General features: G+C 42.7%; 1 protein-coding gene across 3 annotated transcripts in view; it reads left to right on the forward strand.

The window, feature by feature from the left end:
• Window positions 1-15,924, forward strand: part of IQGAP1 (IQ motif containing GTPase activating protein 1) — a 46,176-nt gene extending 30,252 nt beyond the window's left edge. For 2 of the 3 annotated variants that reach the window (XM_014887816.2, XM_088172801.1), the window contains exons 26-38: window positions 441-665; window positions 1,896-2,036; window positions 2,125-2,209; window positions 4,341-4,573; window positions 5,359-5,491; window positions 5,834-5,936; window positions 7,401-7,536; window positions 8,839-8,926; window positions 9,352-9,564; window positions 10,338-10,504; window positions 12,130-12,252; window positions 13,068-13,176; window positions 14,378-15,924. In XM_014887816.2, the coding sequence (XP_014743302.2) occupies window positions 441-665; window positions 1,896-2,036; window positions 2,125-2,209; window positions 4,341-4,573; window positions 5,359-5,491; window positions 5,834-5,936; window positions 7,401-7,536; window positions 8,839-8,926; window positions 9,352-9,564; window positions 10,338-10,504; window positions 12,130-12,252; window positions 13,068-13,176; window positions 14,378-14,491 (1,870 nt within the window). In that variant the 3' untranslated portion in view covers window positions 14,492-15,924. Of the gene's footprint in view, window positions 1-440; window positions 666-1,895; window positions 2,037-2,124; window positions 2,210-4,340; window positions 4,574-5,358; window positions 5,492-5,833; window positions 5,937-7,400; window positions 7,537-8,181; window positions 8,438-8,838; window positions 8,927-9,351; window positions 9,565-10,337; window positions 10,505-12,129; window positions 12,253-13,067; window positions 13,177-14,377 lie in introns of those variants that run through there. The other variant, XM_088172802.1, reaches the window with a different exon arrangement.
• Window positions 15,925-25,301: the final 9,377 nt, after the last annotated feature.

Below are 25,301 nucleotides of genomic sequence, written 5' to 3' on the forward strand. Positions count from 1 at the left end.
TTCAAACTTAGGCTTTATGAACCAGGAAGAGAGTTAAATCTAAGCTCTCTGGATTTCCAAAAGCTAATGAGGAGTCTGAAATCTCTGTTGTTTGGCATTTCTATTTCCTATCAGTGTTAGAAACTCTGGCTGTGCTCAGACATGTTTTATTGGATTGCTTAGGCCTTAGGGGCACAGTGTTACATATCTTCAGTTCTTTACAATGCAGAGTGGCAGAACTTGCTGTGAGGAAGAATATGCAATGAACTTTTTGAGGAACTACCCTTAAGCTTTTTTGGGAATGCTTTTTAAGCATGAAGATGATATATGCCCTGAAACAAATAACAACTTCTAAAAAACATGCGGTTCTCCCCCACTCCGCCCCAAAGTCATGCTTGGAACTGTAGGCAGTGACAGAGTTATGCGTACCTCAGATTTCATATAGATTCTTTCTTCTTCAGATCAAAAGTAGACCAGATACATGAAATTGTGACTGGGAATCCTACTGTTATTAAAATGGTGGTAAGTTTCAATCGTGGTGCCCGAGGTCAGAATGCCCTGAGGCAGATCCTTGCACCAGTTGTGAAGGAAATCATTGATGACAAGTCACTTAATATCAAAACTGATCCTGTGGATATTTACAAGTCTTGGGTTAACCAGATGGAATCTCAAACGGGAGAGGCCAGGTATGGGACCTGTTAATACTGTATTTTTCTAAACATTGCTTAGCTGCTTTGCATTGCTCAGTTAGTCGTTCAAAACTATCCTTGGCTCCACTGCATGCATCTGTCCAACTGATTGTCAAGACAGCTTTCATCTGAGAGTTCTAAAGTTCATATTCTGTCTATGGTGCTGAGAGTATTGAATTGGAATGTCATTATGTGATGGAGGAAGAAATGCTCTTTTGTGTTTTTCTATGCTAACTTGATAGTTAGCTATGAGACGCCCTCTAACCTAAAATAATGTATTGTAAGAGAATGTATTTGGGAATCACTTCCATGTCAGTCCATATTCATGTCATGCATGACCTGTGCAAACAGGTACTATTCACAAGCACACAAAGCTGCTCTTGCTGGCAGAAAGCATCATATTGCAGTTCTTCTGATCCTAACATCTTTCTAATTAATATCAGCCACCGATGATACTGATGATGTGTTGAGCTATGTGATTTTGTGTCATTCTGGTTTCTTTTTCTTCAGTGGTTGTGATTTGCTAGCACTTGAGGATTCTGTTGCGTTATTGGGGTTTTTAAATGTACTTAAAAAAAAAGGCAAAAAGCCATACAGATGAATGAATTCTTCCATATCTAAAGCAATCTGCAGTCATACACCTTTGCACATTTTATGTAAAATTTTGGGCATGTTAAAAATGGAAGTGAAGATGTGTGTTCAGATTCTTTTCTATACATGAGATTTAGGGTACACCTTTATGAATTACCAGCTTCATCTGTCTTTTGTTCACTGGTGTACTATGCAATAGTTTCAGCTGACTGAAAAAAAACCAAACTACTCTTTCAGCAGCATGTTATATTGATTTTATTGTTGCTGCTCTAGCTTCTGCTTGTATCCAGATTTTCATCATCTTAATAAATACCCAAATGCATAACTTTCATTTTCACCAATTTGCGGTCTGAAGTACCACTGTGTGTTATGGATGGTGCTTTTTTTGCCTAGTGTGCATGCTGTAAGAAAGATTAAATTTTGAGTTGACTGGATCTTTCTCTCAGTGGCCATTGCAAGGGGAAGTAAAGGAAGTAAAAGCAAAAGAATTTCAGTTCTGATGGTGCCACATAGGTTAGTTAAATGTACTGCATAGCTTTTGATAGTGAAGTGAGTGTTTCTGTGTCAGGCTATGCATTCTTGAAGTGTACTAGCCTGAGTAATATTCTCCTTTATTTGTCTGACTTTTTCAAATAGCAAACTGCCGTATGATGTTACCCCTGAGCAAGCCCTAAGTCATGAAGAGGTGAGGACGCGCCTGGATGCCTCGGTCAGGAACATGAGGGCAGTGACGGACAAGTTCCTGTCTGCCATTGTTAGTTCAGTGGACAAAATCCCGTGAGTCTGATGCACCAGTGTTATCCCCGAGAAGCTGCTGGTGTCTTCATGCTTGCAGCAGTCTTATTTGACCTTTTCTTTCTCTCAGTTATGGAATGCGTTTCATTGCCAAGGTCCTAAAAGACTCCCTGCATGAGAAGTTTCCTGATGCTGGCGAGGATGAGCTTCTGAAGGTGAGGATCTGTACACCTTTTGAATGATTGTCAGCCAGATTGGCTGTGACAAGTACATCTCTTTCTTCTCGTTAGGTGTGTGTGTGGAGAGGAGTGCATGTAAACCTATTCATTTACCTCTACAGATAGACAATATTTCACATCAGGCTATTGATGTTAACTTCATACACATCAATTGAGATGGAATACATTGTTTAGAAGGAAGTATCCTGATGCTTCTGTTTTGCTTTTAGTATCTTGGGCATTTGGACCTTTAGGTTTTTTGACCTGGGTTTTACTGTTGCTCCTAGAAAGTAAACCTTGCGTTAACTAGTGTGATGGCAGCCCGCTGCTCCTTCCTGAAGGAGACAAATCTGTATGCAAAATTCTGCTATTCCTAATGCTCCATCTGTAACACACTAGGATATTTTGATGGCAATATGTAGAGTCACTTCCCATGACGCCTAGTCAGTTTTGTATTTTGCATTTCAGTTGCTTTGGAGAACTAAAAGGATCCTAATATTAGCTGCTCTTAGATGACTACAGTGTTGAGGTTTTCATTGACATTTCTTCGGTTTCATGCTTTTGGTAAATTGTGAAGTTATGCCCATGAATGCATCATTACTTCTTAATACAACGTAGTTTGGTTATTAGAATACTTGACAACGTCTCTTTAAGCTTCTCTGCCTCTGCTTCATTATAAAATAATTACCAATCTGAATGCTGTTTTCTTCTCTCTTCTAGTTCTGTGCTTTCCCATTCTGAGACATCGGTTCTTTCTATGCAGGTGAATTAATTTCTTCCATCTGTAAATTTAGGTGGAAAACTGCAAGTTTTGTTAATCCTCATGGAAGCAATCTAACTGTCCACACGAAAGTCAAAACTGCAGTTGCATGCAATAGCTACTTGTAGATTGTTTTTAGCAACCAAAGATACCCATACAATATACTGTTCCTTTTGCCCTGTGGGTTCAAATGTCATTAATTCAATTTCTTTCCTGGGATTTTTTTTTTCTCTTTACTGTCAGTAAACAGTTTGGCTGTTAATGGTCAGCAGACTGTTAGCATTCCGTGGCATAATTCGTGAGAGTACATCAGAGGCTTGCATAAAACACTTGTCAAAACATTATCTCACTGAAACCAGTTATTAATTTCTGGGACTGCTTAGCAATGGCTAGGTTTTTTTCTCTGTTTTCAAGTGTTTGTTCAGACCCCAATCTCCTCCATGCATTTAAGTCACATGGCAAGCAGGTGAACCCAAGATTCAGTGAATGTGGCCTTCTGCAAATGAGCATGTGGTGAGAGAGCTTTTTGTTTAAATCAGCATGGTGGGTTAATGCCTTTTCATTGCTGGAATTACTTTTGGCAAAATATCCAGTACAGGGTAGAAGAGTATTGTGAGCACATGGATAATGTGATAATCTCTCCTTGTAGTTTCTTTGAAATGTACTGCTGCTCACATTTGACTAGGTAAATTGGATTTTTGAAGCATCGAATGCCATTTGTTTTCTGTACTTCTGATTTTCATGCTTCTGGATTAAACGGTTTCTCACTAACTAGGGGTCTGTGCCTGAATATGTTGCTGGCTTATAGAAGAAAGCTTTTATTCTGAAAGGGAGAAAGACTTTGGACAAGAAATGGAAAGTAGTCTCCTCAGTTTAACTTTTTGGTGTGCCATTCTTCCTCCCTATTTTTGCTTTGTCAGAGATGGCAGCCAGTGCTGCATGCTTCTTTAAAAATTAGCTCTTGTTCCATATTGAAACTTCATTATCAGATTCCTCTATACTGTGGTCACTCTGCCCTCTGTTAGGCTGTCTCATGCTCATATCAGTAGTTCATTGGTAACTTGTAGTATCTCCTTTTGTAAGTTGGAGTTCTAAATCTTTACGCATAGGAATATCTGCTGCTGTATAGCCCTGTGACTGATAGTGCTCAGGCTTTCCTCTGTGTTGACCACCCTAATGCATCTTTATGATATTCCTGTTTTTTTCACTGTAAATTTTTTGGGATGGTGTGTGCTTCTATACATCAGAACCTTTGTCTTGGAAAGAGGCTTACAAGGAAGTAACTTATCAAAACACAGAGTGGTTTCAATAAAATTCAGTTGAGTCCTGTACTGCTGTGTATTGATGCATTTCTTCTCTTTTCCCCAGATTGTTGGTAACTTACTCTATTATCGCTACATGAATCCAGCCATTGTTGCACCAGATGCCTTTGACATCATCGACCTTTCAGCTGGAGGTCAGCTGACGACAGATCAACGCAGAAACCTTGGTTCCATTGCAAAGATGTTACAGCATGCTGCATCCAATAAGATGTTCATGGGAGACAATGCTCATCTAAGCATCATTAATGAATACCTATTGCAGTCACACCAGAAATTCAGGTAGAAGACCATAGCTGATTAAGCTGGGAAGTTTGGCAGAGGGTAATATTGCAAGTAAAAAGGGAAAATACTAAATTTAGAATATGGAAAATTCTATCTCTGTCAAATATGCAGTCTGTTAAAAATAAAAGAGATTTCACTCCAGACTGCCACAAGCATCAGTGACAATGGCGGATAAAATGTGTACCTGGAATTTATGAACAATGCATTGTATATTAATGAGATTGCAAAGTCAAGAGTTTAGAATATTTTTCGAAGAGTTTTTGTGTCCAAAATAAAGGTGGCTTTTGCACATACTTATTGCGGTACTTCTGATGTGGACAACCAGAATGGGCGTACATTCTTCTGTCCTATGTGAGCCCTGGTTCCACATGAAAATCTAGTGGTGACCAGGAATAAAGCAGGTGGGCATTTAGCTATTCATGTAGTTGAAGTAAGCTTTTGTTCAAGAATTGTCATATCTCCTGTGTTTTGGAAAAAACGTAACCAGAGGTAGTTGGGGGCAAAGGATGATAATGCAGTGGGGACAGGAGAGCAAGGTCACTGAAGCCAGTTCTGTCAGTTCTGAAAATGAGCAAATGTCAACATGGCCAGTATCAATAATTGAATTTACTAGGTTGCTTCTGATTTGTTAAACTAAAGCTGACAAACTGTAGTATGCCATGGTGTACCGTAGTTGAAAGAGAAGAGTCTATTCCTGAGATTCTCATGGAGAAATAATAGTCTTGACGTATCGCATGACTTTCAGAGTAATACTGACTCTTCTCTCCTTCTTTGTTCCGAAGACGTTTCTTTCAGGCTGCCTGTGAGGTTCCTGAATTGCAGGATAAATTTAATATTGATGAATATTCAGACTTGGTGACTCTCACTAAACCAGTAATTTATATTTCTATTGGTGAAATCATCAATACGCACACTGTAAGTATACATTAGTCACAGTTGCTCCTTATAAGCAATGTTTGTGATGAAAATGCTGCTTCTCTCTGAAACACAAAGGTACCAAATACAAGGCTGAAAGTTGTCATGATTGTAGTTTGCGAGAGCTTGTTGATTTACAGAATGCAGTAATTTAGGTATGGCTTCACTCAGTTTCTTCAGAAAGCATTTGAGTATGTGATATTGGCACAGCTCTGAATGTTGTCATTGCTACTTTGGAGTTCAGTGATTTTTTTCTAAAACATACCGGCCTGAAGTAATGAAATTCTACTGTCTAGAAAAGGATGTACTGTTGAAACATAATTGTTTTTTCTGTTCATCTAGTTGCTCTTAGACCATCAAGACGCAATTGCTCCTGAGCACAATGATCCAATTCATGAGCTGCTGGATGATCTCGGAGAGGTTCCTACAATTGAGTCCTTAATAGGTGGTCTAGTTTGTTCTGCTAAAGTAATACGTGATATTGCCTTATATGACCTAAAGTGCAGTAAAGAAACAGTAAGAAATCATTACAGGTCGTTTAAGAGGATGTGCTCTAAAAAGTAGCAGCAGATTCGTTGCAGTATATTTTCTCTACATAATTTACTGCCCTGAAAAAAACAGGGGTTCTTTCTCTTCTCCCCACCCACCTCACCTCATCCCGCTCCAGAAGTTTCTAGAAGACAGACAAATATTGACATATATTCTTTGTTCCATTACACTGGAGCAGTTTCTCTGTGCTTGTGTCCCTGTTCCAGCTTGTTTGCAAAGATCCGTTCTCCTTTCTGGAGATCTGTAGGTGTTCCTTTCAGAGTGCAGTAATAAATGTACTAAATAGCAATTAAATACCTTTAAGAGTCTTTGGCATGTGGAGAAGTAACATTTTCCCCCTCCTTCAGAGTGTTTTTCCATAAGAAAAATAGAGTTTTATCCTGTTCTGGTTGGGGGAAGGAGGAGCTAACACTACTAATCTGTGAAAGTCTTAGGGAAACCTGAGGCACAGTTTACTGCTTAAGGATATAACACATACTGGAAAGATGCACAAGTTTTTCTCCTTCATTGGTTTCAGTTGCAGTTGTTTGAAGTTTCTAGTCTAGCGGGGGGAGGGAGGCAAACCAGGCACAGTTTTTGGAGAGGATGCTCTGACATCAAGAACTTACCTTAAAGTTGCTTAATGAGAAAGGTTGGAACCTTCTAAAGGAGTGATTGCAACCACACTTTCTTCCAAGTGCTGGCAAAGAACAGAATGTAAGAAGCATTCTATGAACAAGCATAGACCATGGGTTTAGCTAGAACTTGCCCTCATTCCCCATTTCATTTCTCCTGTGTGCATAGTGTCACTGTGGCTAATATGTCAAGAGTTAAATCTTTCTGCAGCCCTTTAAAAATTGGGGGGAAAGGTAGCAACAGTTGTTCTGGTGGAAGTCCCTATACAATTAGAGCAAGAAAAATTCTTTTTGATGGGATAGCTTATTTTGCTCAAGAGATGATGACAGGCTTGGTTGCTAACAAGGGCTTTGCACGTAGCTTGAAAGATGCATTTTGTTGAGGACACGGACATACGGGCATCATCACATTTTTGTTTCTAAAGTACTTTTGGCAGTTCAACCACTATTGTCAGTGAGAGACTGAGATACAGTGTGGAACACATGTAAATCTTTAAGGCATGCGAAGTGGTGATTTTGTGGTGCTTTTCTGGCCAGTGCATTCTCTCAAATTTGTTATGAAAAAAGTCTGTAATATATTCAAAATGATGTCTTTGAAAGTTGGTTTGGGTTTTGAAGTGTCCTTTTTGACAGTATAAGAAACAGTCTGGTTTTTCTGTGGTCTGTTATGTAGGGAAAAATTACGAAGTCCTAACAGTCAAGAAGGTAAAGAATGTGCTTTAATCTATGAATTCTCTGCTTGGCAGGAGAAGGTTCTGGCAGCGTTAATGACCCCAACAGGGAAATGCTAGCAAAGACTGAAGTTTCTCTCACACTCACTAATAAATTTGATGTTCCTGGTGATGAGAATGCAGAGATGGATGCACGGACTATTCTGTTGAAGTAAGTAGGGGGTAACCTGGTACGTTGCTCGATAGAAGGAGCAGCTGGAACTTTAACAGTTAATCTGCATGTGAAAATGAGAATTGAAGCATAATTTAAAGAAATGTGGGGGGACTGTTACTCTAAATACAATGAGATTGCAGCCATGTCCTTTTACATTCTGTGGCATGACTTCTAATTGATGAAGACTAATAGTCTTTTTGAGAAACATGGGTATTACTACCCTAATGGAAAGAGGCCCATGGACTGTGAGGGATTTTATTATTGCAGAAACTTTTTACTGATAGTGACTCTTGGCTAGTTTTAAGGAAATCGCTATTGCTGAGATGTATGGAGCAATGACCTGACATTCAAATGCATGTTTACCTCCTCTTGTGCGTTCCTGCACAGATGCTAGATAGTTTAATTGAAAAATCTTTGGTCAACATGCATGTGGCCTAGATAGACAAGAGATCTCCCACAAGAAAATTTTGTCTCCAAAAGTAGCTTTAACCAGACTTCTTAAAAGATACATCAGTATTTTCCTACCCACCAGACGAAGGTGACGTTGATATCAAAAGTAAAGATTTACCAGCTGCACTGGTAGTCACTAGAGTTGTGGATGGTGAGGAAGGTGGCTGTATGATGCCGTTTGTGTGATTCCAGAAGTAATTCCAGCCTGACTACCGAGATGCTATTTGGTTTCATTGTGTGGCTTAAGGGCACAAGTGCTTCAGAGTGGACACCGACTGTGATTAAATCTCAGCTCAAATCATGACCCCCAGGAAATGATCCTGTCTGTCACCAGTTGAGAGTTGAGATCTACTTTGTCTCCCGTGCAGATAAGAAAATAATCCTTTGCAGTTTTTTGATACCTGTTATAGATTACTGAAGCATGCTTATGGATGGATAATACTATAGAGCTTTTCTCGTTGCACACATGGGCTGTGGCTGCTACCTGCTTTATCTTTCACCTTGAATGCAGTTTCTGTGGTCCACACGGCAGTACTGAGGCTACCTTGTAATATATGGGGTGGTAGCATCCTTGCTGTTTGAGGAGTTTTGGGGAGCAAATTGTGCATATTACAGAGAAGAACTTTTCAGAGAACCAATAATAAATAAGGTTTCCAATAATGCACTGTCCAAAAAGTAAAATGCTTCTCAGGGTTCTGGTCTGGTTTAGCCTATGACTACTTGAGTGCTCATCTAGTAATAATCTGACTTTACATAAAGCAGTAACATTGGTATTGTTGCAGAACAGAGGAGTATTAAAGGTCTTTCTGTTTAAATTTTTTTCTCTTATTCTCCTTGATTTCTTTGCAGCACGAAACGTTTAATTGTTGATGTAATCCGCTTCCAGCCAGGGGAGACGCTAACTGAAATATTGGAAACTTCAGCTACCTCAGAGCAAGTATGATGCTGTTCATCCATGCAGGTTTTAGACTAGGAAATCATCATCTATCTAGATTTATGTGGGTATACGTGGGACTCTCAGTTTCCGTATTGCAGTGAAGCTGTCTCCACTGATGATGGAGCAGGGTGTAATGGTAATCAGGAGGGTGTACAATAGAAGTAAATTGCATGTGTAAGTCTTATTCCTGCAGTAGTTGCTAGAAACTGTTTATGTAGAAAGCCATTTTAGATGGTGGGTAGGCTCTTGCTGATTCCTGTGTGTAGGATGTTTTCATCAAAACGCGTTCAAGTCAGTATGAGAATTGCCAAGCAAAGCCCTTTGTACTGTGTTATGCCAGAGATCAGACTATCTGTTTCTGCTTCTTTTGTCACCTTAAAAATGATCTACTTATGAACTTGCAGGTTTTTGTTTTCTTCTTCTAGGAAGCAGAGCATCATAGAGCTATGCAGAAACGAGCCATCCGTGATGCTAAAACTCCTGATAAGATGAAAAAATCTGTCTCTGTAAAGGAAGATGGCAACTTGAATCTCCAAGAAAAAAAAGAAAAGATCAAGGCAGGCCTAAAGAAGTTGACAGAACTGGGGCCAGTGAATGCCGAAAATAAATACCAGGAACTAATCAATGACATTGCGAAGGTATGCCATTTGCTCATAACTCTAAGACATCCTAACTGTTACTTTGATTTAAATGTGCATGTTAAAGAATACCTAAACGATACGGGGGTGGCTGTGAAAAACTTGCAAAAGAGATCCAGTACTGCTGTATATTGCTACAGTGACAATATATTTTATATCACATTGTTTACTGAAAAACTATTCAGGAAATGTTACCTAAGTAAATCAACTAAATGATCGCCTTCAGGGATCTGCTAAGAATTAATTATACTAATACTAATATATATACTTGTACTAATGTGTAATGTACTAGATAATGTGTCACAAATTAAAGTAGCAGTCAATGAATATAGTGTTTTCTTGTTGAGATATTAAGGTAAGTGATGCTTAAAGGCTGACTAACAAAGAAAAACAATGAAGTCTGTGTGCTGCTAAGGTTGTAGTGCTTGATTTGTAAGATACTTTCCCTACCCAGTGCTAGAAAAATTGCTGCTTTTATATCATGGGCTTTCAGTGCCCACTCCAGTCATCGCAACTAGAACAGAACTGAAGTTTGAGAGAGCCACAAAAGGTGCAAGTGTACTGCCATGTAGAGTCGGTTAGTTCCACAAATAGTCATCACAGAGAAAAAACTGTGACACTTAAAGTGGGGCAAGTGCAAATGAGTGCTCATGCCTTGCATGAAGCAAGACTAAGCAAAATCAAATGGTGTGTTTCAAGTACTCAGAGACTCTGGGACTGAGCACCTGGAGAGCTCAATGTTAAGTCTCTGCCTGTCTTTCTCTGCCGTGTAGGATATCAGAAATCAGCGCAGATACCGTCAGAGAAGAAAGGCGGAGCTAGTGAAGCTGCAGCAGACATACAATGCCTTGAACTCCAAAGCTACTTTTTATGGAGAACAAGTAGATTATTACAAAAGCTACATAAAGACCTGCTTGGATAACTTGGCCAGCAAGGGCAAGTAAGTATCTTGGAACTGTAGAACCATAGAATGGTTTGGGTTTGAGGGGACCTTTAAAGACCATCTAGTTGCCACTGCCCTGCCATGGGCAGGGACACCTTCCAGACCAAGTTGCTCATCCAGCCTGGACTGGAGCAGTTCTGGGATGGGACAATCACAGCTTCCCAGGACAACTTGTCCTGGGGCATCACAACCCTCACAGGGAAGCTGTTGACGGCAATTCTTTGAGTGCAACCATCCGGTTGCGTCCTTATCCATCAAGTGGTCCATCTGTCAAATCCATGTCTCTTCAATTTATACACAAGGATGTTGTGTGGAATGTTGTTGAATGCTTTTCACAAATACAGGTGGATGATTGTCAGTCGCTTTTCCCTCATCCAGAAATGGTGTATTAACCCTGTTGTAGCAGGTCACCAAATTGGCCAGGCACCTGAGTGAAGGTATATTGGCTGTCACCAATTATCTTCTTGTTTTCCATGTATCTTAGCATAGTTTCCAGGAGGATCTTGCCAGTCACGGAGGTGAGACAGACTGCATATTCCTTATTTTCCTTTTCAAATTGGTAGGAGCTTCACTGAACTGCCACATTTTCTCATATATGATGGATAGTGACTTAGCCACTTCCTCCACCAGTTCCCAGACCCACAGACACATCTCATCAAGGTCCATGGACTTGCACACCTTCAGGTTCCTTAGATGGTCTCGAACCTGATGACCTGCGGTGGGTGGTTCTATGGCCCTAGAAGTTTTTCTTACAAGAAAGCATATGTTGCTAAGAAGAACAACCATGAAGCTCCATATGCTCAAAGCTCCTCGTCTGAGCTCTTCACATAAAGCGATAGTTTTAGCAAAAGGGTCTCAGCAGCAGTAAGAAAATACAGGGAGAGGTCCTTGCCATGATTGGGGTCAAAAAGACAGACCTGAAAGACTTCTTGGTCCCTTTGGAAGAAGAGAGTACAGAAAGTCCAGTGGTATGAAGCTTATTGCCTACATATGCACTTGCTGCTCAGTCAGTCTGTCCTGTTGTCCTTCTTAGGAACAGAGAATGAAAATAACATAGTTACCTACAAGGAAACCCTTGATCACAAATTGTCTCCGTTTTTATGCCAAACGAAGTCAGCTACAGTGCTAAACAATTCAGATTTTCTGGGGGGGGAAAAAAAATGTTGGTCTTCTCCAGTCAGATGTGAGAATGTGAACCCTTTTCATTTGCAGAATGGAAATACAAGGAAGTTTTTGAGCAGTCTCAGCTTTCTCCATGTTTTTTTGCCTAATGAGAGATGGTATTGCTTTTTATGAAGTACCAAATAGTTATGTTTTGGGTGGGATTTTTTGTTGTTGTTGGTTGGTTGGTTTTTTGGTTTGTTTATCTTTATTCATTATTAATATTATTTTCCTGCTTAAATGTTATTGGCAAATAGTAGAAAATTAATGATCTGATCTGGGCTGTAAGTGCTTTGCAGGTGAATTGATTAGTAGAAGTACATCATTATATATCATTAGTCATAGTTCATTAGCTGTATTGATCCTATCCCCTCTTTCAAATAGGATTGAAAATTCACTGCTCAAAATGTCTTTACTTGTTTGTAACCTTCTAATTTGTTTGGTTTGTCTTTTGTCCCCAGAGTCTCTAAGAAACCTCGAGAGATGAAAGGCAAAAACAGTAAAAAGATTTCTCTGAAATACACAGCAGCTCGACTTCATGAGAAGGGAGTGCTTTTAGAGATTGAGGACCTGCAAGGTAACCAGTGAGTATCTTTCTAAAACTCTTTACAGCTAAATAGCCTTTTTGGAGGAAAAGGAAAATAGGTATGCTGAATTCTTGTCTTTTTCATAGAACTGGTCTAGGTGCTATAGTCTAGGTCATAGTTGAGGACCAGCAATTTCGAGATCTATTTGAGGTTGTGTCACATTTGACTTGCACTTTTGTTCTTGGAATTTTAGTGTTGTTAGTAGACTTAGCCATTAAAGCTGAAAAAGTTGCTAGGCTGACATCCCTAGGGCCAAGAAACCTTGCTAGTGATCACTCTGCAGTTCTCTTTTTCAGGTTGGAGCAAAGCAATTCTTTCATTGAGAAGTGTAATGTGATTTAAATGTGACATCCTTTTTCCTCCAACCCCTTCTCTGTCACCCCCAAAGTTATGGAAGGGTACCTTCTTAAGTGAATTGTTATTGTGGTTAATAGCTTTCGTTGTTGAAAAATCAGCTTAATGCTAGATTGAGTTTCTCCAGCTGTAGTTTGCTAGCCTTGAGAAGCTGGCGTGGCTTGTGTGGAATATAGAGGAGCTGGCTGTTACTAGAATTTTTTCAACTCTGAATCATACTTTAGACTCAATGCACTAAATGAGGCATGAATGTGCAACACTGAAGTAGACTGCTTAGATTGTACAAGCTAAATTAAATTATCCTGTTTCCTGCTATGCTTTACCATGCTATGATTAGTGCCATGATTACCAGACATAGAACCTATTAGGCTTCTGTTCATTGTTACATTGAGTCTGGGTGCCTTTTATGGGATCATGTCAAATGGAGATAATAATTTTACATTTCTCAAATTTCATAGGTTTAAAAATGTGATTTTTGAAATCAGTCCAACAGAAGAAGTAGGAGATTTTGAGGTTAAAGCAAAATTCATGGGTGTACAGATGGAAACCTTTATGTTACATTATCAGGTGAGAACTATCCTATTTAATAGTGTCATGTAAGTTCCCCTTGCCTCCTTAGGTATCAGCCTTTACTTAGGCCACCAGAACAGGTGTGCTGACTGACCTTTTCCCAAACAGTTCCCTGTTCTTTCTCTCATGCCAGTAATGTTACACCTGGTGTCTCTGTCCTGTTCTTCCACTTCTTTGCCCACCCCCTGTCCATCTTGGTCTTCATTAGGTTTGTTAGTTGTGGAAGCCTCAGGCCTCTCAAAACAGATGGTGTGCAGAAGCACCTTGCCTTGCAGTTAGTCCACGCTACCTGACTGACTGCTGAGATGGACAGCTGCCTCACACCTTTTGTTTGCTTTGAGGACTGCCCTGGTTTGTTCTGGTCCTAATCCATCAGAGCTGGTCATGAGCTTGTTGGTTCATGGCAGGGCTACCCAAGGTTACTGGCTTCTCAGCACATCGTTTACTATACCACTGTGCCTTTGTAGCAGTGGTTTGCAGATAAAGCAGATGTTACCAGAGGACAGCAACAAGGGATACAACATCATACATGTCCATCCACATGCCCACACCTACCCACCTACCCTTACCTGCAGGAGTGGGATTGCTGAAGGAATTTCATTGGTGAGATAAAAATCAGTGCAGCTGCATTGCTGACAAAGCAAAGTATAACTGGAAATACTGCCTTATGTAAAAACCTCAGAGACTGAATCGACACCATATGCATAGTGACTGAGATGCCATTTCTTTTTGTGCCCTAGATTGAAGTGCTATAAGCTGCTTCACTGAGATCTGTGGCAACTAAAGCTTTCAGAAAGGGACACTGGAATGTTGTAATGTTTCGTGGGTACATGATAGGATTATTGCACATAGGAAACTTAAATATTGTGAATGTTCCAGCAAATTTATGGCTATTGTGCAAAAGACAAGGCTGGAGATGGCTAGATCTGAATTTGGATTACTTAGAATGGTCTTCTATTTCTGCTCTCTTACGTAGTTTTTTTGAAACCCACTGCTTAAAATGATTAAGATCTTAAATGCCTTAGAATGACTATTTTTTACACAGTAAGAGTGGCTTTTTAATGAGTCTCTCACTTTTTTTATCTTAGGGTGTGTGCTTTTTCGTTGATATTTCTTAAGATCCTACTATACTACAGTCTTTTATATTCTCTGTAAGCTCTTGAGGTTTCCTCACTCATCGAGATATTCTCTTTGGCAGGATCTCTTGCAGCTGCAGTATGAAGGTGTTGCTGTCATGAAGTTGTTTGACAGAGCAAAAGTGAATGTCAATCTTCTGATCTTTCTTCTGAATAAGAAATTTTATGGGAAGTAACCAACCTCTGCCAGCAAGTGTGTAAAAGGAGAGATGGATAGAAACCTGCACCTACAACTTTTAATAATGTAATGATGTATCAGTATATTCCCACCTTATGCTAATTGTATAGAATGTATCATGAAGGAGGACTAAGAACCTCTTGGGAATTGACAGCCCTGACTGAGTCTGCAGGAAGTTGGTTTCTTGTTTATTTATAATCTTCAACTTTGAAGATTCCCTTTAGAGCGGTTATTTTAGAATGTATTTTTACATAGCTTTGGAAATTAAACTAATATTAGAGTATACTTAGGCCATCTGAATGCTTAATTTGCCTAATTGTGTGCTTTGTGAGGCTTGAATTCTTGTTCCCTGTGCAAAGAGATAGCTGGCACTGTGTAGAGGTCTCTTAGCTTCTTCCTGAGAGCCAAAAAATGGTTGCGGGTGGTATTTGGACTCCAGTTATTCTCAAGCAGCAATGACCAAGATAAAACATGGTCAAGGTCCAGGTTACCCTTTTTGTTTGCAAAGCTTGCATTGGTAGAGGTGGCAGTGGCCAGTTGCCAAGATTAGAACTACTGTGGTCAGGGTAATCAGTAAGCATCATAAACAGTTACTGAACTATTTGTGATTATATACTACAGCCACATATATCAGCTTGAATGTCTCATATTTCTTCATTTGCTTCTGTTTATCACACTTAATCCCCTTAAGTGGAGGGACTGTGGAATGTATTTACTAGGGCTTATAGATAAAAAGATTTTTGTGGAAGGGGAGGGTAGCTGAAAAATAAATGTCTTGAGACGTTAACTTTTAATGTTGCTTGCAAAGCATTTGAAATGTAAAATTCACTTTTTTTCCAGGTTAGAGCAATGTTTTATGTATCTGTCTGATGCAATAAACGTTAGTTTTCTTCCTTGGACAAGTCTGTAGGTAGAGCCTATCTCAAATAGATTAGCTTTTAAAAAGTTATTTTTTCTAGCTACACTCAAGTTCCTGTTTATTTTGATATTTCATGAGGGTTTTGTCTGCGCTTCTTCACAGTGGTGGTGGTGCTGGCTGTTCTGCTATATCCAATAAAAATGCAGAGACTCTTAAAAAATATAATCTGACCTTTAAATTCATTTGCTTCAGCTGTTCCCCCCTTTTTTTCCTTTTTTTTTTTTCAAGGGACGTTTCTCCTGCAAACTTCAAGTTGGCCTGCTTGTTCAGGTTACTGTTCAGAGTTTAAACGAATTGTTTGATCTACACTGAGGCAGTTCTTTCAGCTTAGATCGTTTTTTCTCATGAAAGACATTCCTAGTATTTAAAATGGCTGTGTCACTAATTTTTCTGAAGTTTGCTTGGAAGGAAATATGTAAACTTGCTGGTGTTAAGACAGTATTTAAACATATTCTGGTGTTTATGTGTGTGGTCCAACCTGATTAAAAAAATTACTTACCAAGCCCAAGAAATCTGGAGTACACCTTTCACCTCATGTTTTCTCAGGGGCTTTATGGCCCTGCCAAGAGACAGATGTTCATTGATGAGTCCCAGGCCGAGCCATGACCGTAAGCTGTTCTGTTTGAGCTGGTGGTTTTTTGATGCGTTCAGCAGCCACACTCTAATAACTAGCCCTGGAGTTTGTTGCTGTTCTTCTTTCAGCCTTATATCCAACTTCCCATTCCTTTTCCTCTCTTTGTCCAGCGTGTCTTTTTGTGTCCAGTGTGTTCTCTTCTTGTCCTGTGTGCTCCCCATCCCATTCCCTTTCACTATTTAATTCCTCTAGTTTCTTTCAATTATTTCTTAAGCAATTACTGCATTTAGGATATACAGTAAGGACAACTGCATTTCTGCCTTGCTGGATTGGGAAATCCAAGCCCAATTCCTTGGAGAGTGAGGGGATGGGGAGCTGAGCTTTAGGCTGGGTTTTGACAGTGAGAATTTGGCAAGGAAGAAAGAAGAGAGATCCTCCAAAAAGTGGTTAAGGCCAGTTCTGCTGGCTTTAGGTGCTCCTACCCCAGAAAATCAGAAAAAGTTTGTTAAGGAGTATGGAGTTTGTAAGGAGAGCGCAAGGAGTGTGCAAGAAATGTGTAGGGGTGTGCAATGCGTGTGAATAAGTGTACAATGAGTATGCAGGGAGTGTGTAAAGAGTGTGCAAGGAGTCCACAAGGAGAGTGGAAGAAGTGTGCCTGTAAGGAGCGTGCAATCAGTGTGCAAGGGCTGTGAAATGAGTGATTGCTCGGCGATCGATTGCTAATGCCTGCTGATTGATCAGATCGATTGATCGCGACTGCCGATCGATTAGCTCGGCGATCGATTGCTAATGCACACTATTTGCACACTCCTTGCACACCCTTTGCACTCATACAGAGGCAGGAGGTTTCTCAGTTCTGGTCGGGGTTTTTTGGGGCGTTCATTCCGGGGGATTTCCTCAAGGATTGGGACACTCCTTGATTCCATCCCTTGCCTGTCTCCCAAGCGCCACCCTGTGGGCAGAGCGCGGTACTGCGCGCCTGCCTCTCCCAAGATGGCGGCTCGGGTGTCGCTCCCCGACCTTCTAACTCTGGCTGCAAAAGGAGGGGGGCACAGCAAGGAGCCCGCTCGCTCTAGTGGGATGCCTGCGCACGACGCCGACACCGATCCCACGGGTGCGATTTTCGGCGGCGTTTCCAATCGTGCGGACATCTCCTTCAGCCCGCTTCGGCCCGGGGAAGAGGGGCGGGGCCGCCAGCGATGGTGCCGGCGCAGCCCGGGCAGGCTCGGGGCGGAGCCGGGGCTTGGCGAGGCGGGGCACGGAGGTCCCGGGGACGGGACCGGGCGGGGCCGGGGCGGTGCTTTAGGGGCGGTCCCCAGTGGTCCCGGTGCTGTGTGGAGCTGCCTGTGAGAAAAGGAGTCAGAGTTGCCTCAAAGAAATCTGTGGAGAGAAGGCATGAAAAGTGTGTAATGAAAGACTAATGTTGGTGCCTGTCATGTCTGTCTTGATAGAATTGCTACACGTTTTCTCGGAATGCTTGAATTTAGACATAAAATGAAAACTTTATTGTAAGAAAGGAATGCATTTCTCACCAAAGTGGTGTAGGGTGGGGGATCACAACTCCCAGATGGCCTGGAAGCGGAACGGCCACAGGGGTTACTGTAACTGGGCCTCCAGTACCAAAGCCCCAGTGGGTTTAAAGGCTAGAGCTGGGCTGGGATTAGCACGGGCTATGCAGCTGGGCTCATGCACAGGTCTGTCAGCACTCCTACCCGAGGACAGTCCCTCACCTAGGGAGAGGTTCTAGGCCTGGAGATGAGGCTGAGTTTGGGAAGGGTGATGAGGACATGGTTAGGGAGGGATGTAAATGCATATCAAAAGACTTAATTTTGAGGGGTGGCAAGCATTAGCTATAAACCAGTAAGTATTTACAGCTAAAGGCTGGAGGTGGGGGCTGTCTGAGGAGGACAGGACTGTTTAAGGCTGAAGTTGGAAGAGAAACCTTGGTGAAGCTTTTGCGTTAGAAACGGCCTCACCTGCCAAATCAGATTTTTGTCTTCAGGATTGCATGAGTGAGGATGCCACAGCCAAGGAAAAGGTTCAGGTTTGGGAGGCAAAGGCGAGTTAGGCAGGGCTGCAGGGCTGGGGCTTGGCTGTTTCCATACTGCTCAGGGCAGCAAAGGGTAGCTGGCTCACTGGGCCTTGGATCTAGAACTCTTTCTGGAACAAGGTGGAGAGCTGAGGTTCATGCAAGGAAGGGGCCAGGAATTCTTTGTCTGACTGGAAAATGCCAGAGGGGCAGTGTGTGACTCGGATAGGATGATATGTTCGTCTGGCGAGAGTCACAAAAGAATATTTTGGTTTACTGATAACTGGGCAGCTCAGAAGTTACTACTTGACTTAGTTGCTGCTCCCATCTGTTGCACACATAAACAGAGCAAAGCAGACGAATTCTCTCGGAGCCTGAGGTCTTTGACTGGCCCTCCAAAAATGCTGCCCGCTAAAAAACAGACGTGGGGGAGGAAAGTTGTCAGATACAATAGAGCAAGAAAAGGCCACGGGCTTCAAAGTGCCCTCCAGCAGACCATGGAAGTGACGTGTCTGGAAGTGAAACCAGCAGTCTGCTTCCCCAGCCTCCTGGAAGCCTCTAACAGCTACACAGGCAGTGAGGGGAGAGAACAATTCAACCTGAAAATAATTTTCAGTAGCGTTCTGCACTGCTGTTAAAAATACTGCAACCAGGGAATGTGGTGTGGTGATAACTATTAGGCCTGTAAGTCTGGTAACTGGGGCTTTTAGCTCAAACATCTCGGTATGGCTACTTTGAGCCTTGTAAAAGCTGCGTTAAGTCCAATTTCTTGGGTAGTTCTACTAGCTCTAGCCTTGCTTTTCATCCCCTCGGTAACAAAGCAACTCCCTCTCGAGAATGTTATTTACTTTCCATATGATGTGCCTACCAATTTCTGGAATTGCAAATGTCTTTGGATACATGCGTAAATTTAAGTTTCAAGAAAGCTGTCAAGCTAAAACAAAGGCTTGCCATAATGCAGAAGAAAATGTTTTATGGAAGAACTGAGAGGTCCCTACCTGGGCATAGAATTTGCTATACGAAGGTGTGTTCCAAACGGATCTGCCATCTAAACAAGCAGAAAAATAGTTGGAATGTAGTGAGTTCAATTTAACTATTGCTAGAAATAGGAATTATTAGCAGAGCTTGGAGCATGATATCACTAGCAGCAGTAAGACGCTTTTAGCTTGCTTCTCATAAATTACTTGTAAAAAGCATTTGTACCTAGTGTGTAGCAATTAATATTTCCCCATTTTCTTCCCCCCGCCCCCCAGTCTCAGGTACTCCTTTTATTTTACCCTTTTCTGTCTTGTAACATCACCTTCCTTTATTTTATTCTATCTTCTGTTCTCAGAACATCGCAGCATCCTCTGTCAATGTGAAAGCATTTGTTCATCCTGTCTTGGAATGGCTGTCAATGTTGCCCTCTTCTGGATCACTTTTTTTTTTTTTTTTTTTTTTTTAACAATATGTTGCTAAATGTCAGGAAAATTAATCCACAAACACCAGCGGTTTATGTCCAAAAAGGAAACGGAGGAGTCCTTTTTGCTTTATTCGAATAAAGGGAGAGGCCATGGGACATTCCCCTGGGATCTCTCAAATTTTTGGAGGACGCAGCCTCCTTTTTATCCTATTTTCCCGGCCGCATTTCCCTCTCTCTTTTCCCATTGGCTGAGGTACTTGAGAGGCACAGACTTCCCGGAACGCCTGATACCTGAAATTCCCCTCTAATGTATAACCCTCCCTTTTAATTTTTAATTCTTATAGAATTCATAGTTTCCCCCCGTTGCTTCTTTCATCTTTCGATATCCAATTTCATTTATCAGCAGCCCTGCAGTTTGTTTGTAAAGGCAACTATCTCTTTCCATTCATCAATCAGTGGAATCCATCCCATTGTTTCTTTTATCTCTCAGTGCTAGCCTTATCTACAGGCTGATCCACAGCTCATTTGTAAAGACAAATTCAACATCCCTCTCAGCTAATAAATGAGAAGTTAGCTGAAAAAAGTAAAAACTGGATTTTTTTTCCGGTGTGTGTCGGACAATACAGTGGAGAGAATTTGCGGGAGGATGATCGAGGATATCCTATTATAATATCGTTCTCGGACATTTTACTATTTTAGATCATCAGTTGTATTCTGAAAGAAATCTATTTTAATGATATGTGTACGTTTGCACGAAGTTATAGTTAAATATAGCTTGCGGCTGGGCTCTTTAATGAATAGGGGTATTTTTGGTTTTAATTCAATATTTTATGCTTGTGGTGTGTAGTGTGCTGATTTATTTTTTAATGTTATTTACTACGTGCGCTTTTGTTTTTGAGTGAAGGTAACTTTCTGGATGGCTTTGTATTTGAGGCAGAATGAATTGAAGTAGGTTTTTAAAACTGATTTTTCATATGTACGATGGGGAGTTTAGTAGGGGCAGCTCTGATGGTGGGGGCTTGGTTGTTAATTTTATCAGACGGCTTTTGTTAGATACAGCTTTTAATTCTGGAAAGTTTTTTTTTCTAATGTCGTGCTTTGAAGGTGGTTTTCGAGGATGTATGGTATAGCTTTATTTTGTTTGTAGATGGTGTATGATAAGGGCTATGGTCTATTTATCTAATGCCATGTTTTTTCATTCAGGTGTTGATAAGGGAGTTCTTGAATGGCGTTTTGTGTTGTTTTTGTTTTTGGTGGGGCGTTGTTTTTAAAGGATACCTTGATAAGGTTTGCCGATGGCGTTCTAGCCTGTAGCATAAGGCATAGGGTAGTTTTTGAATTATTTTGTGGTGGCTTTGATTCTTGCCAGTATGTAGTGTTTGTTTGAGGTAATGCTGTGTAGCTAATTTCTGTTTTCTTATTAATATTAGAATTGGAGTGTTGTAGTATATGGGCTGTTATTATATCCTAGGGGTTCTATTTATTTGGTTGGATTGTTTTCTAGTTATGGATAATTTTTCTCAAAAAACCATTTTCAGGATTTCAGGCGTGACACAAAAGAACGCTCAGATTGCTGGAAGGGAAACGTGTGCCCAGATTGTCTCGAAGCAGTGCTGCTGTCGGTTCTCGTTCAGTTGTGTCTTCTGAAAATGAGACTGTTGTATTCATTGCGCTGTGCTAAACACTTGTCATTCTCCCAATGCCAGGAAACAGATGAAGCTTGAAGAAAGAGGAAGGAATTTGGAAGCGTACAAACAAGCTGAGAAGAGGTTCAGAGATCAGGGTGCTCACTGGCAGCAGGGGCTGGGGTTAGGGCTGAGCAGGAGCAAAGCCGGAGCACATCAACCTCACCTCGTGTTTTCTCGGGGGCTTTATGGCCCTGGCAAGAGAGAGATGTTCACTGATGAGTCCCAGGCCGAGCCGTGAGCACAGCATGTTGTGTTGGAGCTGGGGGTTTTTTTTTGAGACGTTCAGCAGCCACACTCTCTAGTCAAGAGTCCTGAGGTTTGTTGCTGCTCCACTTTCATCCTCATATCCAGCTTCCAGCCCTTTTCTTCTCTCTGTCCAGTGTGTCTTTTGTGTTCCTTTCTTGTCCTGTGTGCTCCCCATCCCATTCCCGTTCCCTACGGAGGGGGAGGGTGTGGAGACTGGGGGCTCCGACGTGGTTTGGGGCACCCCAAGGTCCCTGGGAAAGGGAGCCGGGCTGCGCTGGAGGAGCAGGTGAGTCGGGCATGGGGGGGGGGGGGGAGGGGGGGGGTCATGCTGGGTGCCAGAACATTGAGAGGGAGGGGTGGGTGTAGAATGCATGAAAAACAGAACCATAAAAAATACCTAAATATAGTCTAAAAGGAATGTTTAAATGCTTTTTATTTGGGTAGAGGCACGGTTTTTATAGCTAATATAAAAATAAAATATAAAGAATAGAAATAGATTGGTATACATGTAAAATATAATGAAATATAAGTAGCAAATATCTATGAAAAATCTAGTGTATAACAGAAATAATGCAAATATAAGAATATGTATAAATATAAAATAGAGCTATGAGAATGGTAATAAGAATGGGGTAAAACATCAGTGAGAAATGGAAAAAAACCACATGAAAAATGGTGGGAAAATCAGTGAGAAATGGAGAAAAATCAGTGAAAAACGGGGGGGGGAATCTTTGAAAAATGGGGAAAAAAATCCGTGAGAAATGGGGGAAAAAAAATCCATGAAAAATGGGGGAATAAATCAGTGAGAAACGGGGAAAAGTGGGGGAAAAAATAATTGAGAAATGGGGAAAAAATCAGTGAGAAATGGGGGAAAAAATCCGTGACGAATGGCGGGAAAAGTCATTAAGAAATGGGGGAAAAATCAGTGAGAAACAGGGAAAAAAATCAATGAGAAATGGGGGAAAATTTGGGACAAAATCAGCGAGAAATGGGGGAAAAATCAGTGGTAAATGGGGGAAAAGTCGATGAAAAATGGGGGAATATTCAGTGAGAAATGGGGGGCCGGGGGGGGGAAATCAGTGAGAAATGGGGAAAAAATCCATGGAAAACAGGCAAACAATCCATGGGCAATGGCGGGAACAGAGCGAGCTGTTGTCGCTCGTGCTGTGGTGGCCGATGCTGTGGGGAAAAAATAAGTGAAAAATGGGGGCAATAATCAGTGATAAATGGGGAGAAAATCAGTGATTAATGGGCGGAAAAATGCATGAAAAATGGAAGGAAAAAATTCAGAGAGAAATGGGGGCAAATATCAGTGATAAATGGGGAAAAAAATCAGTGATTAATGGGGGGAAAAATGCATGGAAAATGGGGGGAAAATTCAGAGAGAAATGGGGGCAAAAATCAGTGAGCAATGGGGGGGAAAATCGGGAAATATCCATGGAAAAATGGGGGGAAAAAATCAGTAAGAAATGGGGGAAAAAATCAGTGAGAAATGGGGGAAACATCATGGTGAAATGGGGAAAAAAAATCTTTGATAATATGGGAAACAAATCATTGAGAAATGGGGGAAAAAAATCAGTGAGAAATGGGGAAAATATGGGAAAAAATCCACGAAAATTGCGGGAAAAAAATGCATGAAAAATTGGGGAAAAATCAGTAAGAAATGGGGGAAAAAATCCATGAAAAATGGCGGGAAAAATCAGATCGGCGATCGATAGCTAATGCGTGCCTATGGATTAGATCGGCGATCGATTGATCACGACTACCGATCGATTATATCGGCGATCGATTGCTAATGCCTGCCGATCGATTAGATCGGCGATCGATTGATCGCGCCTGCCGATCGATTAGATCGGCGATCGATTGCTAATGCCTGCCGATCGATTAGATCGGCGATCGATTGATCGCGCCTGCCGATCGATTATATCGGCGATCGATTGCTAATGCCTGCCGATCGATTAGATCGGCGATCGATTGATCGCGCCTGCCGATCGATTATATCGGCGATCGATTGCTAATGCCTGCCGATCGATTAGATCGGCGATCGATTGATCGCGCCTGCCGAGCGATTAGATCGGCGATCGATTGCTAATGCCTGCCGATCGATTAGATCGGCGATCGATTGATCGCGCCTGCCGATCGATTAGATCGGCGATCGATTGCTAATGCCTGCCGATCGATTAGATCGGCGATCGATTGATGGCGCCTGCCGATCGATTATATCGGCGATCGATTGCTAATGCCTGCCGATCGATTAGATCGGCGATCGATTGATCGCGCCTGCCGATCGATTAGCTCGGCGATCGATTGATCGCGCCTGCCGATCGATTAGATCGGCGATGGATTGCTAATGCCTGCCGATCGATTAGCTCGGCGATCGATTGATCGCGCCTGCCGATCGATTAGATCGGCGATGGATTGCTAATGCCTGCCGATCGATTGCTAATGCACACTATTTGCACACTCCTTGCACACCCTTTGCACTCATACAGAGGCAGGAGGTTTCTCAGTTCTGGTCGGGGTTTCTTGGGGCGTTCATTCCGGGGGATTTCCTCAAGGATTGGGACACTCCTTGATTCCATCCCTTGCCTGTCTCCCAAGCGCCACCCTGTGGGCAGAGCGCGGTACTGCGCGCCTGCCTCTCCCAAGATGGCGGCTCGGGTGTCGCTCCCCGACCTTCTAACTCTGGCTGCAAAAGGAGGGGGGCACAGCAAGGAGCCCGCTCGCTCTAGTGGGATGCCTGCGCACGACGCCGACACCGATCCCACGGGTGCGATTTTCGGCGGCGTTTCCAATCGTGCGGACATCTCCTTCAGCCCGCTTCGGCCCGGGGGAGAGGGGCGGGGCCGCCAGCGATGGTGCCGGCGCAGCCCGGGCAGGCTCGGGGCGGAGCCGGGGCTTGGCGAGGCGGGGCACGGAGGTCCCGGGGACGGGACCGGGCGGGGCCGGGGCGGTGCTTTAGGGGCGGTCCCCAGTGGTCCCGGGCGGCACCGGGGGCGGGGCCGGGTGATCCCGGAGCGGTACCGAGCTGTGCTGGGGACGGTGCTGCAGGGGCGGTGCCGGGCCCGCCTCAGGGTGATTGAATGCCCAGAAATCGCCTCCTCTGCCCCGTGCTCACACTGAGCTGCGGGCTGCAGCGTGCTGTCGGAGCTCCGCACACAGCACGGATTTGGGCTTCCCCTCCTCTCAAACCCTCTCCCCCTTCTTCCTCCTCCTCCTCTTCCTCTTTGTCCTCTGTCACTGCTGAGGCTCTGGAAAGAACTGAAATTCTGCAGGGAGAGATGTCCTCTCGTGGCCCCAGGGACTGCCTCGGCACGGGCCACGAGCGCCTCCGGCCCCTGCCTTCTCCTGCTTGAAAAGATCACCTGGAGCCCGAGCTCGGGGGGGTGAAATCAGCTGAAATCCAGGTAACTCTGTCAAGTGCCCCCCAGGGACATCGGCGGGGCTGGGGGATGAGGGTTTGAAACAGCAAATTCTTTGGAATATACACCTGTCCCTGTGCCGATGCTGCTGAGCTTCCTGCCACAGTATATCCCCACTCCATGAGGCGCTGTGAGGTTATGGCAGTGGGAATTGAGCAGGGAATTCGGGGCTATGGGCATAATTCACGGGAGCTAGCAAAGCTGACAGCCAACCCCAAATCGGGGCACAGCACAGAGAACAATCTGTGTGCTGCCCTGTCAGCTCAAGCTCCTGGGCTGGGAAGTATTGGGAGTTAAATGTATGGAATTACACAAATCACAGCAACTGGCATCACCCAGAGGGACAATCCAAGGCCCAAACAATTCCTCCACAGTCCACTCTGGGAAAAACACCCTGTGCCTGCCAGGAGCTCTGACCCTGCTTTTCCTACCAGCTCCTGAGCAGTGTCAGGGCCACCACGACGCCTTTAAAATCCAGATAAACCCCAAATCCTACACAGTGAATAATCCAAAGAAAGTACTGAATTG

The sequence above is a fragment of the Sturnus vulgaris genome, chromosome 13, assembly GCF_052056855.1.
Source record: "Sturnus vulgaris isolate bStuVul1 chromosome 13, bStuVul1.hap1, whole genome shotgun sequence".
Taxonomy (NCBI): domain Eukaryota; kingdom Metazoa; phylum Chordata; class Aves; order Passeriformes; family Sturnidae; genus Sturnus; species Sturnus vulgaris.